This window comes from Peromyscus californicus, unplaced genomic scaffold (genome assembly GCF_007827085.1).
Source record: "Peromyscus californicus insignis strain IS unplaced genomic scaffold, ASM782708v3 Scaffold_5__1_contigs__length_169319896, whole genome shotgun sequence".
Classification (NCBI taxonomy): Eukaryota; Metazoa; Chordata; class Mammalia; order Rodentia; family Cricetidae; genus Peromyscus; species Peromyscus californicus.
This window is the reverse complement of record NW_026294573.1, coordinates 94,490,960-94,506,695: the sequence shown is the minus strand read 5'-3', so window position 1 is coordinate 94,506,695 and position 15,736 is coordinate 94,490,960. Positions and strand designations below refer to the sequence as shown.

Genomic DNA, 15,736 nt, shown 5'->3' with positions numbered 1-15,736 from the left:
TGGTTCAGCTGTTAGGGGTTGTGAATGTAGGGCCAGTTACACAGTTGTCCATAACGTTGTTTACAAGCGTATTGCAGAAGCTGAAAAGTTAAACACCCATGCAGTATGAAGTGTAGGAATGTGAAGATGCCCAGTCTTGTCCTTGCTTATCTTTAAGACTATGAGAACATGAATAATATGATGAATGACATCTATGATCTGGCATAGAAGAACATATACACATTTAAAAATTTTATTATTTGTGTGTGCGTTTATATGCATATCCCATGGCATACATGGGAAGATTAGGAGACATCTTTAGAGATCGGAGGACAAATTTCAAGAATTGGTTCTTCTGTTTCCATGGGTTGAGTGGATGGGTGTCAAGTCATAAGGCTTGCACAGCAAGGCCTTCTGCGTGCTGAGCCATCTTGTGGCTCTCGTGTACAGGACTTTCTAATGGTCTAATAGTAGTTCAGGTTGAGTATTCCTTATCTGAGATGCTTGGGACTGGAATCATTTAGGACTTTAAAAATGGAATATTTATTATGTATTCTATGGACAGTACACCAGTCTAAATACAGAATTCATTGTTTTATATATGCAGCACATCCATAGCCTCAGGATACTTTACTTATTTTTAGTAATTGTGTGTATAAAGCAAACTTTCATGGTATGGAATTTTCACAAATCATGTTAAAAAACGTTTTGGAATTGAAACTGGACATGGTGGTGCACACCTTTAATCCCAGCATTCAGGAGGCAGAGACAGGTAGGTCTCTGAGTTCGAGGCCAGCCTGATCTACAGAGTGAGTTTCCAGGACAGCCAGGGATATACAGATAAATTCTATCTCAGAAAAAAAAAAAGTTTTGGAACATTTCTGATTCAGTGCTTTGGACCAGGATGCTTAAACCAGTACTACAAATTGTAATTTTACCTTCTATATTAGCCTTGGACAAGTACACAAAAGAACCATCAGTGTGGATTTTTTTTTTTTTTTTTGAGACAGGGTTTCTCTGTGTAGCTTTGGCTGTCCTAGAACTTGCTCTGTAGACCAGGCTGGCCTCAAACTCACAGAGATCCGCCTGCCTTTGCCTCCCAAGTGCTGGGATTAAAGGTGTGTGCCACCACCTCCTGGCAGTGTAGAAACTTTTATACATGCATATTCAACCTCTTTAAACATTCAGAAACACTTCGTTATGGAGAATTTCAAATCTTCCTTTTATTTTACTCATTTTAAGGAGTCTTGAGTTTTTTTGTTTTTTGTGTGTGTGCCTGTATGCAGGTTTACATGTGTGGGTGTGAACGCATATGTATATGTGTGTGTGTGTGTGTGTGTGTGTGTGTGTGTGTGTGTGTATGTATGTGTGTGTGTGTATATATATACACACATGCATGCTGTATTCATCTAATTTTGGATAACTTTCTGATTCCTTAGCTCTTTTATTATTTTTATTCTATTTTAACATCTTTTTTAAATTTTAATATCTTTTATGATTTCTGGAAATTTTTCAGTTGCTATATCTTCAAATATTTCCTGTTCCATCACACAGTCCTTTGATTCCCCTTATGCACGTGTTAAATTGTGTCTTTTTTGTCCTACCCTTTGAAGAGTGTTCTGGTTTCTGAGTTTAAATTCTTCTTTTTTTGCGGGGGGAGGGGGGGTACCTTGAGGTTACTGATCACTTCCTTAACTATATTTAATTACTGACAAGCCTGACTCTGCCTATTTTAGATTTTTTTAAAAAAAAAATCTAGCTTTTCCTGGACTGTTTTGTGTGTGTGTGTGTGTGTGTGTGTGTGTGTGTGTGTGTGTGTGTGTGTGTCTGTGTGTGTGTGTGTCTGTGTATGTGTGTGTGTGTGCTTATCGCTCTGCTGGAGTTTGAGAACTCAGGTTTCCGCCGAGGTTTTCTCTGAGCCTTGCTTTCCTTTTCTAACAAATAGAAAAGTGGAGACTGGACAGTCCCGCCGGGAATGTTCTGAGAATGGTCAAGAGGTCATGGATGAAGTGGGAGCCTTTGCTATAAGGCCTTTCCTCTTCCAGTCTCAGTCTCTCACTGAGGGGCTCTACATGGTTACTGGGTTTTGTTAGTTCCTAAAAGGTAAGATTTTTGTGAGAGGAGAAAGACCTAACACTTCCTGACAGTCTATTAATCTGTAGAATCTGAGGAAAGACTACAAATCACATTTTAAAAGTGCCTCTGCAGCACATTTTCCTTTTGCTGGGTTTATATGGGATGTTAATTGGAAGAAACAGATAGCATTAAATCCAGTTGTCACTTGGTTACGTCTGTTAAAAAATCATTAAAAATTCTCAACTGTTGGGCTTCTTGGCTCACTTGAGAAATTTCATGGCTCATAACATGTCTCACTCAGTTTCTCTGCACTTAAAGGATGTTACGTTATCAGTCTGGTGTCTGAGTATTTGCCACGTGAAGAATCACTAATGCTCCGTACTGACTGCTAATAAGATTTAGCAGTCTTACTGGAGTTGACTTTGGAGTCATGGACTTGGATTTAAATCCTGGCTGCACGACTCTGAAATCTTGGGCTGCTTATTTAATTTCTGAGCCTGAGTGTGTTCATCTTTGGAGCAAGGATGGTACCTATATCATGAGCTGTTTTGAAGAGAGGAGACAGTGTGTGTAAAGCTTTAGGTAAATTCCTGGTTAATAAGAAATCAGTCACTGATGGCATGGAAAATGGCAGCCAGAATGAAATAGGCTGCCACCAGATCAGTATTTTAATATAACTAAAGGGGAAAGAGAGTTTAGTATTCTCACACCTTTTATGGAAAAGGTCACATTGTAAAGAGAGATTATTTAACAGTTAGGAGGAGGTTAAACTAAAGAGCGAATGTTGACGTGTAATAAAAACTACTAAGAATCCACTGCTCTCGAGTGACAGACGCCATCAAGAAGCCTGCTCTCCTCTTGTAGGAAGTCTCTTGGTTACGGTGTGGGTGACCGTGCTGCCCTTTTGCTTTCCCACTCTCCCTGGCTTCTGTTGCCAGTTTTCTCTGTACCTCCCGTCCTACTCCTGTTCCCAGTAGAGATTTTCCATGTGTCTGACATAGCAGTGGCTCACAGAACGTGAACTGTTGCAGCGTTGGGTCTTCATATTTGTCTGGTCAAAGTGCAATCCCTCTGGGCTTTGTGTTACAGAAGGAAATTTCAGCATTAGCACACAGAGTGTTGGTCTGAAAATGGTTGCAGATAAAGAGACTACAGCAGTCTGAGGCTTCTGTCCCTCCTATGCATTCGCATTGAAGACAAATAAATAATAGTGTTTTCTAGTAGAGCGATTGCTTTGTAAATTACCATGGAGTAAATATAATGAATTTCGGATGTCTCCAAATCCTGTGTCCATGAGTAATTTTACCGCAGTAGGCATTATTCAAGACTGAAATTATTTAATACAAAGAAACATTCTTTATTCACGTGTGAGCAGCTGTCTTCCAAAGTACAGACCACAATACAGGCATTTGAATACCACCAGGAATGATGTTATTTTGTAGCTGTTTTTCTTGTCCTCCCAAGACAGTGCAATCCTGGTCATAGATTTGTAGAGTTGGAAGAAACCTAGGAGATCCAGTCTCTCTCATTCCCCGCCACCCAGGGAGATGAAGCAATTTATCTAAAGTCAGCTAACTAATGACAGAGCCTGGGAGAGTAGGCTTCATCTGTTAATGCCACAGTGCTGTACCCCTCTGGAGAAACTGCCTTCTCATTCCTGGGTTCCAGTGCTAGTTAGTCTTGGTGAGGTGGGTTTTTTTTTGTTTTGTTTTGTTTTCCCTCCATGACTAACTAGTGTTCTTTTGTTTTCTTGTGTGGGTGTCTGGGAGCAAGCTAACAGTATTTTCGTTGTGACAGTGGAACAGTGTAAGGCATAATGGGGCATTTGTCTTTAGCACTTTTAGGAGTGAGAAAGAAATGGCTGTAGCTCAAGTTCTCTGCCTTCATTGTTGATAGGCAGCTATTTATTTAATTATTGATTTGTAATGTATGTGGTGTTTGTGTGTGCACATGGGGGCAAGTACCTATGCATGCATGTGCATGTGAAAGGCAGGACTAACATCTGATGTCTTTCTCAACCACTCTTGACATTATATATATAACTATACACACACACACACACACACACACACACACACACACACACACACACACAATTTCTTTTATTATGCATTTGTATAGGGGAGTGCACATGCCACAGTGTGCACATAGAGATCGAGAACAGCTCGAGGGAGTCAGTTCTCTTCTCCCATGTGGATTGTAGGGGTTGAATTCAGTTCATCACACTCGGTGGCAGGTGCCTTGGTCCACTGGGCCCTCCATCTTAGTTTTGTGGGACACAGTCTCTCTCTGAACGTGGAGCTCACCACTTCAGCAAGTGCCACGGATCCTCCTGTCTCATCTCCCCAGCACGGGGATTGCAGGTGCATACACCAGGCCTCCTGGGTTTTTACATGGCCGCTGGGATCAAACTCAGGTCCTCACTGTTGCACACAGGCACTTTACCAACCAATCCTCCTCCCATCTCATAGGCAATGATTTTTTAAAAGAGATTTATTTATTTTATGTGTATAAATGTCTGTCTGTCTGTATATGTACCATGTGCCCGTGGAAGTCAGAAGTTGACTACCCTGGAACTGGAGCTACAGATGTCTGTGAGCCACTGTGTGGATGCCCGGAATTGAACTCAGGCCTCATAATCAGCTATTGTAATGTTGAGTTTCTTAACCCTGATGTCTGGATTCTTATGAAAATCATGTGAATATATGTTTATATTTTAAGAAAAGAATCTGTAGCTTTCATCAAGGGATATTATACATTATTTAAAACTCTTGTTGATAATGAGAATAAGCCTGATTCTAATCTAAGTACTAATTAGAGGACTTTTTTTTTTTTAAATCTCCATTGCCTTCTGCTGGGGCCCTTTCCTACTGACAAGTCTTCCAGAGACTTCTGGATTTCTCAGATGGAACCACTAGAGGCCTCAGCCTTTTTTGTTTGTTTGTTTGTTTGTTTGTTTTTGTTTTGTTTTGTTTGCAGGGCATTTTCCTCTGCTTTTTTTATTTTTGAGATGATAATATAATCATACCATTTCCTCTTTCCCTTTTCTCCCTCTAAGCCCTCCCATATACCCCTCCCTACCCTCCTTCAAGTTCAAGGCCTCTTTTTCCATTAATTGTTATTGCGCACGTATGTGTCTATACATATATTCCTAAATATAACCTACTTAGTCCACATCGTGTTACTTGTATGTCTGTTTTCAGGGCTGACCCTTTGGCACTAGACAACTAGTGGCTGTGCTGTTCCCTGGGGAAGGCCATCTCTCCCTCTCCTGGCTTTCGACAGTTGCCTATAGTTCCTTGTGTAGGGTTGAGACCTCCTTCCCTTCCCTTCCCTTCCCCACTTTTAGGACAGGATGTGAAATTCAAAGTTCAGAAGAGTGATTGAAACGGATGTATGAGCTGACCGAAAGAACCTAAGACTGTTGCACTAAGAAAAAATACTGACTTGGAATTCTAATCAACACTTCGCAAATTAACTTTCAGAGTGCCTCTAGTTCTCTAGTTAGGAATCTCTCTGAACTAGAAACATTTACATTTTTTAGGAACACAATGAAAATCTAAGGATGGAGGTTTAGGAGTTGCTCAGGCCTGTCTAGAAAAAAATGAATATTTCCTTCTTGAGTTGTATTTAACTTAGATAAATCTCCCTCTTAAGAATTTTTTGAAGCCATGTCGTAGTGATGCATGCCTTTAATCCCAGCATTCGAGAGGCAGAGATCCCTGTGAGTTCAAGGACACCCTGGTCTACAGAGTGAGTTCCAGGACAACCAGAACTGTTACGCAGAGAAATCTGTCTCAAAAAAAAGAAAAGAAAAGAGGTGGTGGTGGGGTATTCACTTGGTGGGCTTACTTCCCAAAGAGACCATATAGAAAGCATATTCTAACATGTTTATTTGTTTGTCTAGTATCTGGACACACAAAGAAAAAGCTCACATGAGTGAAAGAGCATGTTCATTTATTTATTTAGAAGGTCCTCATTGAGAACATACAAAGGTTTAGGCATCATCTCAAATGATGGGAAATGAGACTGGCCTGGTCACAGTCTGCTACAGACACAGGCTACCTAAGAATAACAGTTCAGGGCTGGGGATAGAGCTCAGTTGGTAGGTGCTTGCCCAGTATGCACAGTGCCTTGTTAGGTGCTTGCCCAGTATGCACAGTGCCTTGTTAGGTGCTTGCCCAGTATGCACAATGCCTTGTTAGGTGCTTGCCCAGTATGCACAGTGCCTTGGTAGGTGCTTGCTCGGTATGTACAGTGCCTGGGTTTGATCCCTAACATCACATAAGCCAGATGTGGTGGCGTGCACCTGTAATTCCAATACTCAAGAGGTAGAAGCAGGAGGATTAGGCATCCAAGGTCATCCTTGGCTACATAAGGTGTTGAAGACCAACCTGGGCCACAGTAGACATTGTCTCAAAAGAAGAATAGAAGAGAATAACAGTTCAGCGTACTACATATTTCAGTGGAGTACCAGAAAATCTATCCATACCTGCCAGGGAAGAAGTGGGACTAGAGCCACTACGTTGTTGGTCAAGGAAGCTAGGGTGGACAAAGATACATAGATCTTTGAGTTTCGCCTTAAAGGTTCAGTAGACATTGTCCAGCAAAAAAAGGATGTGGGTAAAAATGGTGTGTTTGGACCTTTCCAGTTTTAGCTAATACTGACACTTACCATATTCTCTTACTTTGTATTTTGAATTAGAGCTCCAAACGAGAATGGAAGCCATTGGAGGACCGTAGCTGCACAGACATACCATGGCTGCTGCTCTTTGTCCTCTTCTGCATTGGGATGGTAAGGACACTCAAGCTAACCAACCTCAGCTCTGGATGTAAGGGAATGAGGGGGAAGTGGGAACTTCCGATGTATCTGTGTGTATGTATTTCATCATCTCTTCCCTGCTATTGATAATTGGTATAATTGGAGGGCCTAAGATGCCATCAAGGGGGTTATTTTCCCCTTGAATAGGGTTCAGTAGTATTTGGTATTCTCTTGCTATTTTACTTTCTTTTGTTTTGTTGCATGAAAACTGAGATAGAAATGAAGAAGCCAGTGGGAATCTTAGCCCCTTCACCCAATCATCTGAGAAAGCCACATCATTTGATGCAAGTTTGTAGGCAGATTTTTTTTATCCCTTCTGCTAGCTCCCAAATTACAACAAGGAGACATATTATTAATTATGAAAGCTCAGCCAATAGTGTAGGCTTGTTACTAACTAGTTCTTACAACTTAAATTAACCCCCCCCTTTTTTTTTTTTAAATCAATCTACTTTTTGTCTTGTGGCTTTATTATCTTTACTTTGAACTGCCCATACTGCTTCCTCTCCCTCTGGCTGGTGACTTTCTGCATCTCCACCCTTCTTCCCAGCGTCCTCTCTGCCCTGAAAAATCCTGACTAGCTATTGGCCGTTCAGCTTTTTTTTTTTTTTAAACCAATTCGAGTGACAAATCTACATGGTGTACAAGAAGATTATTCCACAACACAAGTTTCTTTGAAATCTGATCTTCAAGGGTTAGTTGAGAACCCTGAGTATGACTCTTCTAGTCACACAAGCCTCATGGTTATCTTTGGGCCAGTCATGTCTTTTCCCAGAAACTTGAGATTTCTTTAGAGAAGTGAGTGTTTAGGTATCCAATACCCACTACACTTGGAGTTCTCACAGTTTGAGTTCTTCCTGCAGGGGAAGAGGCTGCCCAGTGCTTTTCCCCTCTTGTTAGCCCTAGGCCCCAGCCTGCCATCCACCATGATGAGCAGCATCTCTCTGATGGAAATCAAGACATTGGTAGAGAGGATGAGGAGCAGAGTCTTGGTGCAAGGTGCTCGGTGTGAGGCATACCTACTTTGCCTGGCAGAGTTCTGGATATAGGGATTCGTATAGCCAGGGTGCTAGGCTCCAAAATAATAGACAGCTGCTTTAGCACAGACAGGTGTTTGGAGCTTTGGAGGGCTTAGGAATCTTCATCTGGCCCATCACCCTCAGTTTATAGATTAAACATCAAACCTAACGAGGAAGAGGACGACCCTCAGGCCACACTGCTGGTGAATGGAGGAGCTGCTTGCCCAGCTCTGCACTGGGTCAGCGTTTTCTAGAACCCTTTCCCTCTTCATCACAGGAACTCTGTACAGCAGCAGCAGCAGCATTCTCCATCTCTTAGTCCCCCTCAGAATGCAGTCACACTGTCTTGAGCAGCCCTGGTCTTATGATCTGTCTTTGGCCCCATCTTCCCGCACTTTCTCTAGAGGTTCTTTTGGGAAGTGTTGCTTTTTGTCTGTCTGTAATAAAAGTCTTCAGGATTCCTTGGCTTTCTGCACACCACAGGCATTATCTGTGACTCACAGGGCAGCCATCATCTAAGCTAGTAGCCACAGCTGTAGTTACGGCCCAGCAGAGGAGAAGAAAACAATATGCTTGAATAAGATATAATAAACTTAGGAAAATAAGGAGTATTTTTTTTAAAGGTAAAAGTACAGTTTCACCAAATTTAGGACACATTAAAAAAAAGTCAAAATACTAATTTCCTACCTCGGGCCTTCTGAGATATTGTTCAAGAGTTTGCTTAGTTTAGTGGAATCGCATCAGAAGTTCAGCAATGCATGAATATTCACGAAGATCATGGAAAGATTGACTAATCAAATCGGTCCACAGCTTTTCCACACCCATTTTAACCTCAGAACAAACAGCAACTGGCCTTCAAAATTATGTTTGTAAAAACATGTGCCATGCCACCCAGGGTGCCTTTGATTTTCTGTGCTCAAATAGCCCTGGAAAGTACAATCATTAATGTTAATAGACTGATTTGGGAGTGACTTGAGCATAAGGAGTTGTTTACTGAAATGTTTTAATGCAGTGGTAATTAATATAATGTCAATTTCATCGCGCTGGTAATTAAGACCCACTGTGTGTGCCTTTAAACACAGGCACAACTTTCTTTGTTTTGGAGTGAGTCTTTAAATAGATTGCTTTCCCATGGAATTGAGCCAATGTCAAACCTTGCCATGAGGAGATGGAAGTCATTTAAAAGTCCTGTTGCCCATCTTGCATGCACAGTTGAGGTTCATAGTTTTACTTCTGGTTTCTGTGTTTTGTTTTATATGGTTTTTCATTCACTCCCTTTGAATTTCATTCTGTAGTTGAACCACATTCCAAATGCTCAGGGTTCCAAGTGTTACCCATTTCAAATTTTTGTTTTGTTTTGTTTTGTTTTGTTTTGTTTTTTCGAGACAGGGTTTCTCTGTGTAGCTTTGCGCCTTTCCTGGAACTCACTTGGTAGTTCAAGCTGGCCTCAAACTCACAGAGATCTGCCTGGCTCTGCCTCCCGAGTGCTGGGATTAAAGGCGTGCGCCACCACCGCCCGGCTCCATTTCAAAATTTTAAAAACGTTTTGGATGGCAATTGAGATGGCTCACTGGGCAAAGGAGCCTTCTGCCCAGCCTGATGCCTGAGTTTGGGCTGCAGGACTCACATGATGGAAGGAGAGAACTGATTCTCTGAAGCTGTCCTGTGACCTCCATGTACACACAAATATAAAAATTTAAAATTGGAATATTTATGCATATATATAATGAAATGAAGTATCATCAACTCAAGTCTAAACGTAATTCCTTCATGTTTCATATATACCTGATATTCATACCCTGTAGGTAATTTTATATAGTTTTGGCTACAGTTCGTCACAGGAGGTCATAGGTGGGATTTTCCACATGTGGCTCATGCTGGTCCTCAGAAAGCTCCAAGTCTTGAAGCATTTTAGACTTCGGGTTTTCAGATTGGGACCGTGCAATCTGGATTCATTTTTATTCTTTAAAAACTCTTTAGCAATGCTGTTCTTCATTAGCTCTAAATTAATTCTTCATTGTTTTATTTTGTTTGCATGAGTGTTTTGCTTGCACGTATATTTGTGTACCATACTTGTACCTGGTGCCTGTGGAAGTCAGAAGAGGGTGTCAGGTCTCCTGGAACTGAAGTTATGGATGGTTGTGAGTTGCTGTATGGATGTTGAGAATTGAACCTGGGTCCTCTACAAGAGCAGCGAATGCTTTTAACCACCAAGGCCATCTCTCCAGCCCTATCTGGAATTTTAAAACAAACACTCCACAAGCATCTGTTGAACATTATTAATCTATGTTCACACTTTCATTTAAGTAGCTCATGTAAGTCTCTGAATTATCCAGTGAGATAGAGTTTACACCCGTGTATCAGCAAGGTATAGTGATGGTAAATATTAGCTTATCTTTAAGTGACAAAGATAGGGCTTTCCCTGTTCTTTTTAGTGACTGGCCCTGCTTGCTCCTTTCATAGACCATTTCCCAGCTCAAAGCCCGGTGTCTTTACCTTGGTACCTTGGCTCTTGTCCTCTTTCACCCACCTTCATTTTAAGGAAGGGCCCATGCCCATCTCCTTGTCATTACTTACTTCTTATTCTCTAATAACAAGGTTTTTAGCGCCTGAATTATCAAGAACTTAAGGTGCTTTACAATGTAAATTGTTATCAGTATTCTTGAGAACGGTCATCATTCATGCTTGAACTTAATTTTGGGGGAGGGGTACAAAATCTTGCTGACAAGATGGACTTCCAGTCATAATATTCCAGCTTTAGCTTCCCAAGTGCTGGGTTTACAGGCATGTGCTGCCATGCCTGCTCCCTGTTGGCCTGGAACTTGCAATCCTCCTGCTTCTGCTACGATCACAGATATGTTACCGTGGTATCGGATATAACATTACATTTCCAGATTCCTGTTTTCAATTTTCGATATTGAAAATATTCTATTTTCAGTCAAGTAAGTTCTCAGTTCTACCTGTACATGACAGTCATCTGGAATTTTGTTTTGAAATCTCATTCCTCAGCTCTCCATTAATAAGTATGTCAGATCTCTGGGGCGCTGATGATCTGGCAAGGTGGAGACCCCATTCAGTACTCTGATGAGTCACAGAAAAGATTTGTGAGAATGCGACATGACTGCATTGAGAAGAGTGACTCTGGAACAAGTGTTAAAGGTGGCTTGGGGAACTGGAGAGATGGCTCAACGGGTAAGAGCACTGACTGCTCTTCAAGAGGACCCAGGTTCAATTCCCAGCACCCACATGGCAGCTCATAACTGTCTTTAACTCCAGCTCCAGGGTAATCCAACATCCTCACACAGACATACATACATGCAAGCAAAATACCAATGTACATAAAATAAAAATAAATAAATAATTTTTGAAAAAAAAAAGTGGCTTGGAAAGTGGGAGAGATTCTAGGTCGAGGACTTTGGAGACTAAGGCAGAAGTCCAAATAAGTGGCAAGAAACTCCAAAGGTAGTGCTTTTAAACAAGGAGGAAAGAAACGAGATGAAAGAAGCATGTTGGGAACATTTTCCAGCGGTTACCATGGTGCAGAAGCAAAAGGCAAATCAACGTGATTCTGAGGGTTTGTTCTAGTGATTTCTGGGTAGAATTTTTCAGCTCAAGTCCTAACCCGTTTCTCCTAGATTCCCAATCATGATTTCTGTACCTCCCAGGAATAGGCACCTAATATTATGCTCCCCTACCCCCAAACCATTCCATGGTACAAATGACTTGGACCAACTAAAGGGCCTGGTAATCTAGGACCTTCACACTTTATCCTCTTGGGGATATATATGAAGAGCGGGGACTGGATCTACCTAGACTCTGCATCCATCAGCTTGCCACAAAAAGGCAGGAACAAGAGGAGCTGATTGGGTGTGTCAGGAGTGTCCACTGTGGAAATGGGTCATCTCTGCTACTTATAGGGTAGACATGGTGGTGTTTTGACATAAAAACACACATTTCTTTCTCACATAGAAGTGTACACTATAATGATCCCATTTCAAAGATTAAGGAAATCCAGACACAGGTATGTTCAATAAGTTATCTAAGATTTTACCGTGGCAGCGTTGGTCCCAGGAGAAAGAAGGTCTCAAGAGGTAGACTCCTCTTTGTCGCCTGGAATCAGGAACAACAGAAGATGTTTTTTGTTTAGGACATGGAACTTTGGGATAGTTACCTATGAGCCAATCAGTGTCTGAGACTGAACAGCTCAGCAATAGGTGTGACAGGGAAGGAAGCATGCAAGAAAGAGAGCAAAGGAGTCTCTTATTGCACACCTCCACATGCAGCCTGCAGACCATGCTGCTCTGGATGGAGACAGGTTATGCAGGAAAACATGGTGACTGGGGCAGTGTGGAAAGAGAGCATGGCTTTGAGACCTGGAGACTTCGGGAAGAATAACAAACACCAGTGGGAATGCAAGGTTGAATTTAGAGACAGGTCAGGGTCTGAGCTGGATTCAGGAGCTGCTGTGCAGGGGTCCCCTTAGACTGCTCCCAAAGACCTTTTTAATTCTATAGCATGTAGTTTCCAGGGCATGCTGTCTCTACCTCATTAACTGCAGCAGGTGAACATGGGGCACAAGGGGAGAGATTCAGTGAGTGCTAAGTTACCTATTTGACGGTCTGTTCTTCACCAGGATCATAGAATAAAGAGAATAGCTTGCAAAAATTACTTGGAGGTTTTGGCTCAGGTAACTACCCAGTTTTTGTTAAGTCCATTTTCTTTTCTGTTCTTTTTAGCAATAGTGGTAAAAAGGCATATAGCATATCATTTACCACTTTTTTTTTTTTTGAAACAAGATCTACTATGTAGTTTAGGCTGCCCTTGCTCTCACAATCCTCCTGCCTCAACTTCCTGAGTGCTGAGACCTGAGACTACAGGCCTGCACTACCATGCCCAATACCACTTTAACAATTTTAAAGTATACAGTTCAGTTAAATACATTTTGTTTTTGTTGTTGTTATTTTTGGCTTTTTTGTTTTGGTTTGGTTTGGTTTTTGGCATTTCAAGACGGGTTCTCTGTGTAGTCCTGGCTGTCCTGGAACTCATTTTGTAGACCAGGCTGGCCTTGAGTTCACAGAGATCCGCCTGCCTCTGCCTCCCAAGTTCTGGGACTAAAGGCTACATTTGTTTTTAATCTGCTTTCCCTGACCACTATATTTAACCAAGCGTATTATATTCTCCCTGCAATTAGACCCTTAAAGGTTTTTGTTTTTTCGTGGTGGTGGTGGTTGTTCTCTGTTTTTCTGTAGGATTCGGGGTGTGGAAGAACTTGGGGGTTAATTTAGTTCAGTCTTTTACACTAGTAAGGACACAGGCTGGAGAATTCTGCTCCTTAGGCATATTAGTGCCAAAGCCTGGCTCAGTTCTCTGAGTTCCTTATCTGTTTTTGTGGCTTTTTTCTTTTCTTTCTTTCTATCTGTCTGTCTCCAATTGTTTGTGAAACTGAGTCTCGGATTTGGATTTTGCTCCCTTGTGCCCCATTGTTTTTGTTTTTTCCCTTTAAGAACATTCTAGTTCTTTTGTGCAAAGCTTTGCCTCTGCATATACTAAATATACATCTGCTTATTGAGTGGAAGTTTCCTGGACTTGTCAAACATTTCTTTCTTCCTTTTAGGGCAATGCATCCTATTAAACTTTAAAGGAAGCTGCAGATTTGGTGTACCGACAAAAGCTTTGTTTGCATAAGTATGCCTTTGTGCAGGGGCCTTCTATTCTGATTTTCTGCTAGATCCCAACATCCTTCCTAGTCTCAGGATTCTCAGAAGAGGAGCAACAGAACCAAGTATTACCCCACCCACTGCTTTAAAAATGTGTTACTGGGGAGATTGACCCCGGCACGGATGGCCGCATATGATGTGTTGGTGTCTGAGAAAGAGCTGGGGGGTGGGTGGGTGTTGTCATGCACTGCTGGGACACAGCCATGCCGTCACTCATTACCCCCACTTCCTATTTTTGCAACATTTTTGGCATATTCACATCCTCCTCCTACTTACCGCAGTTTTTTGTTGGACCCCCACCCCCACGCCTAGTGAAGACCATCTGCTCTGCTCAGTTGCCTAGTTAAAATTTAGGTGTGAAAATCAAACATGCACATGACAGAAAAGTGTAGCCTGATGGTGCACAAGACTAAGAAAAATTCTTATTTAAGTAACGTTAGCCCTTTATAACAGGAGGTTGCAGCATAGTTTCTTATTTGCAAGTTGTCCTCTTATTTCAGTGATATATAATTAGTAGCTAGGTCTTGTCTGTGACCCCCCATCCCTCAGCTCTGTACCTTTATCTGCTTTTAGTCACCTAGTTTTGTGAGTGATCTGTCTGTGCCTCTTCCCCCCCACACCGTAGTGGTCCCCCAAACCCTTCAGTAACTCCGTCATTCTAATATTTTCACCATGCCTGTCTTACTTAGTAATAGTGATTGTGTCTTGCTCCACAGTGACAAAGGCTTTCCTCATCTGAAACATTCACTCCTGTGGTGTGATTTCCTTCTGCTGGGTGTAGCAGGAATCTCAAAAGTTCCTGTTTATAAAATCAAACCTGAGCCAGGTATTAGGGTGAACACTGGAAGATCAGAGAGACAGAACAAGCCACAGCTAACCTCACCTGGCCAACTTCTCAGCTGGTCTTGTTTCCTCAGACTGGAGGCTTCTGTGTCCTCATCCTGAATGAATCTCAGCTGAACTGTGCTGCTCAAAGCCTAAAAGCTTAATCAGCCAAGTGCTTCTAGTTTCTGGTCCTCACGCTTTATATACCTTTCTGCTTTCTACCATCACTTCCTGGGATTAAAGGCTCACTTTCTGGGATTAAAGGCATGTGTCACCATGCCTGGCCGTTTCCAATGTGGCCTTGAACTCACAGAGATCCAGAGGGATTTTTGGAGTGCTAGGATTAAAGGTGTGAGTGTCACCATTTTCTATCCTTTGTATCTAGTGGCTGTTCTGTCTCTGACCCTAGATAAGTTTATTAGGGTGTACAATATTTTGGGGAACACAATACCACCACAGCTGGGCACCTTTTCCCTCCCCTTTTTGGAAAGCCTTTCAAGTATTGAATATATTCTGGAAAGTCCCACCCTGTTTTAATTTCATATACTGTATTTTTCTTACCTCTTCTGAAACTATATTGTCGCCTGCATTTGGATTTTAGTGTTTTTCTTTTTGAAAAAAAAATCCTATAAATAGTGAAAGAAGAACATAACCTTTTAAGTAACCATTTTGCTGCTCCGGACTAGTAAAGAAGTTAATTGTGATCTGAAAGTATTTTTGTGTAATAACAAAATTACCAGCATTTTTACTCATTGCCCCCCCACCCCACCAAATTTCGTTTGTTCTGACATAGGGAACAAAAGGAATTTTGTCACTTCTTGGTACTGATGTCAGCCTCTGCAGGCTGACTTCACCATTCAGATCTACTACTAAGGGCTCCTGTGTATTGATCACCTGCCAGGGAGCAGACACTTAGCCAGGGATTGAATCTGTGTTATCTCCTTTAGCTCTCATCATTATGCTGAGGGATGGACGTGCTCGGTGTTAGAGATGAGGAGAGCAGAGTGTAACATGGTAACTGGATCAGAGGCACCCAGGTAGTAAATGATAGGGTGAGTCCACCTACTAAGCATTTATTCCCTTTTTTACCCCATGATCTTTCCTGGCACCCTTCTATTACTATCACAAGTACTTGAGACAGTCACTTTCTAAAGGGAAAAAGTTTATTTTAGAGTTTTTAGTCCATGATTGGTTAGTCCTGCTGCTTTGGGGCCTGTGGTTGGCCCCTTGTGGTAGGAACATGGACTAGAGCATGGAATAGTCACTCACTTCATGCCCTGACAGGGAAAGAGATTATGAAG

General features: G+C 41.8%; 1 protein-coding gene across 3 annotated transcripts in view; it reads left to right on the top strand.

Moving 5' to 3' along the window:
- Window positions 1-15,736, top strand: part of Slc44a1 (solute carrier family 44 member 1) — a 182,504-nt gene that overhangs the window by 36,171 nt on the left and 130,597 nt on the right. For all 3 annotated transcript variants that reach the window (XM_052718900.1, XM_052718899.1, XM_052718898.1), the window contains exon 2: window positions 6,761-6,850. In XM_052718900.1, the coding sequence (XP_052574860.1) occupies window positions 6,761-6,850 (90 nt within the window). The remainder of the gene's footprint in view (window positions 1-6,760; window positions 6,851-15,736) is intronic.